Raw genomic sequence first — 1,300 nt, 5'->3', positions numbered from 1 at the left:
TATTTATTTATTATTATTTTTTTTCCTTCTTCTTACTACCTTTCTTTACCTTATAGAGTACTTGAGAAGAAACAGGATGGTTAGAGCATATTCCCAAGAACACACTTACAGGCACCCATGGGAACGAGTCACAGCAGCATCATGGCGCAAGTTTGCTGATGCAGAGAACAAACGCACTCTATCTCACATCCTTGAGGTCGACACTCTGAATCACAAGCTTGACCCTAGTTCAGGGAAGCTGTACACTACTCGAGCTATCACTATCCAAGCTCCAGGATCATGGTTTGTTCGCAAGATCATTGGTCAGGATATATGCCACTGTGTTGAATCAACTGTCGTCGATGCACAATATCGTTCAATGCAACTTGCAACCCGTAATATCAGTCTCCAGAGAGTCATTGAAGTGGAAGAGAAGATCAGGTACGACCCCCATCCGGAGAACCCAAATGAGTGGACCATTTGCAAGCAGGAAACGAGCATACGGATAAAGCCCATGTCAACTCTGGCATCAATGGCAGAGAAGATAGAGCAGAGATGTGTGGACAGATTCCAGCAGAATAGTGCCAAGGGTAGAGAGGTTATGGAGAGGATTTGCAAGTATCTTGAAGCTGAATCCCACGGGATTTATCTCAGATCTTGATTTCTAGCTCCGAGTTGGACTTTTTTGTGACAGTTTTAGTCGTAGGTTAAACAACCATGTCGCAACTTAACAAAAATGTGTTTTAGACTTGCGGTGATAATAGGCATGTGGAGAATTTGTCCTCCAAGTCATTTTTTTTTCTCTCCAAATCATAATCTTTGCTTTCTTATGGAATGACTCTTGGGGGTAGCAAATGTTCCTTGACATTCCACGAGGAGTGTAACAAATAAAGATAAGTGCTTGTTTGGTAATGCTATTCACCATGTGCTTATAAGTTAGTCAAAACGTTATTTTTTTCGTTATAGTTTCTAGTCGTAGACTAAACCATAATGTCGTAATTTAAATTAAACTGCATTATAGACTTCTAGTTGTAATAATTGATATATCCAAAGTACGCAATTTATTTTTTCTTGTACTATCCAGTCCTCAAATTTAAATGTGGATGGATGTCCAGAAAGATGAGAATTTATGCAATATAAGGCATGCTGTAAGACAGAAGCACAATTTACAAGCAGACTACAATAGTCTTATGGATGTTTAGAAATTGCATATACCACTCAAGACATGATCTCAATTGACACAAACCCAACCAAATCAGAATGTTGTCCACCAAACCTGAACATACAAAGTGATGGTGACATTTTCCAATATCCCCAATCA

The 1,300-nt window shown here is 39.2% G+C and overlaps 1 protein-coding gene across 2 annotated transcripts in view; it reads left to right on the top strand.

Annotated features, from left to right (window-relative positions):
* LOC111393303 (protein slowmo homolog) overlaps positions 1-918 on the top strand; it is a 5,533-nt gene extending 4,615 nt beyond the window's left edge. For both annotated transcript variants that reach the window (XM_023018764.1, XM_023018765.1), the window contains one exon: positions 57-918. In XM_023018764.1, the coding sequence (XP_022874532.1) occupies positions 77-640 (564 nt within the window). In that variant the 5' untranslated portion in view covers positions 57-76 and the 3' untranslated portion in view covers positions 641-918. The remainder of the gene's footprint in view (positions 1-56) is intronic.
* Positions 919-1,300: the final 382 nt, after the last annotated feature.

The sequence above is a fragment of the Olea europaea genome, chromosome 4 (assembly GCF_002742605.1).
Source record: "Olea europaea var. sylvestris chromosome 4, O_europaea_v1, whole genome shotgun sequence".
NCBI classification, from domain to species: Eukaryota; Viridiplantae; Streptophyta; class Magnoliopsida; order Lamiales; family Oleaceae; genus Olea; species Olea europaea.
This window is presented reverse-complemented; position numbering and strand designations above follow the sequence as displayed.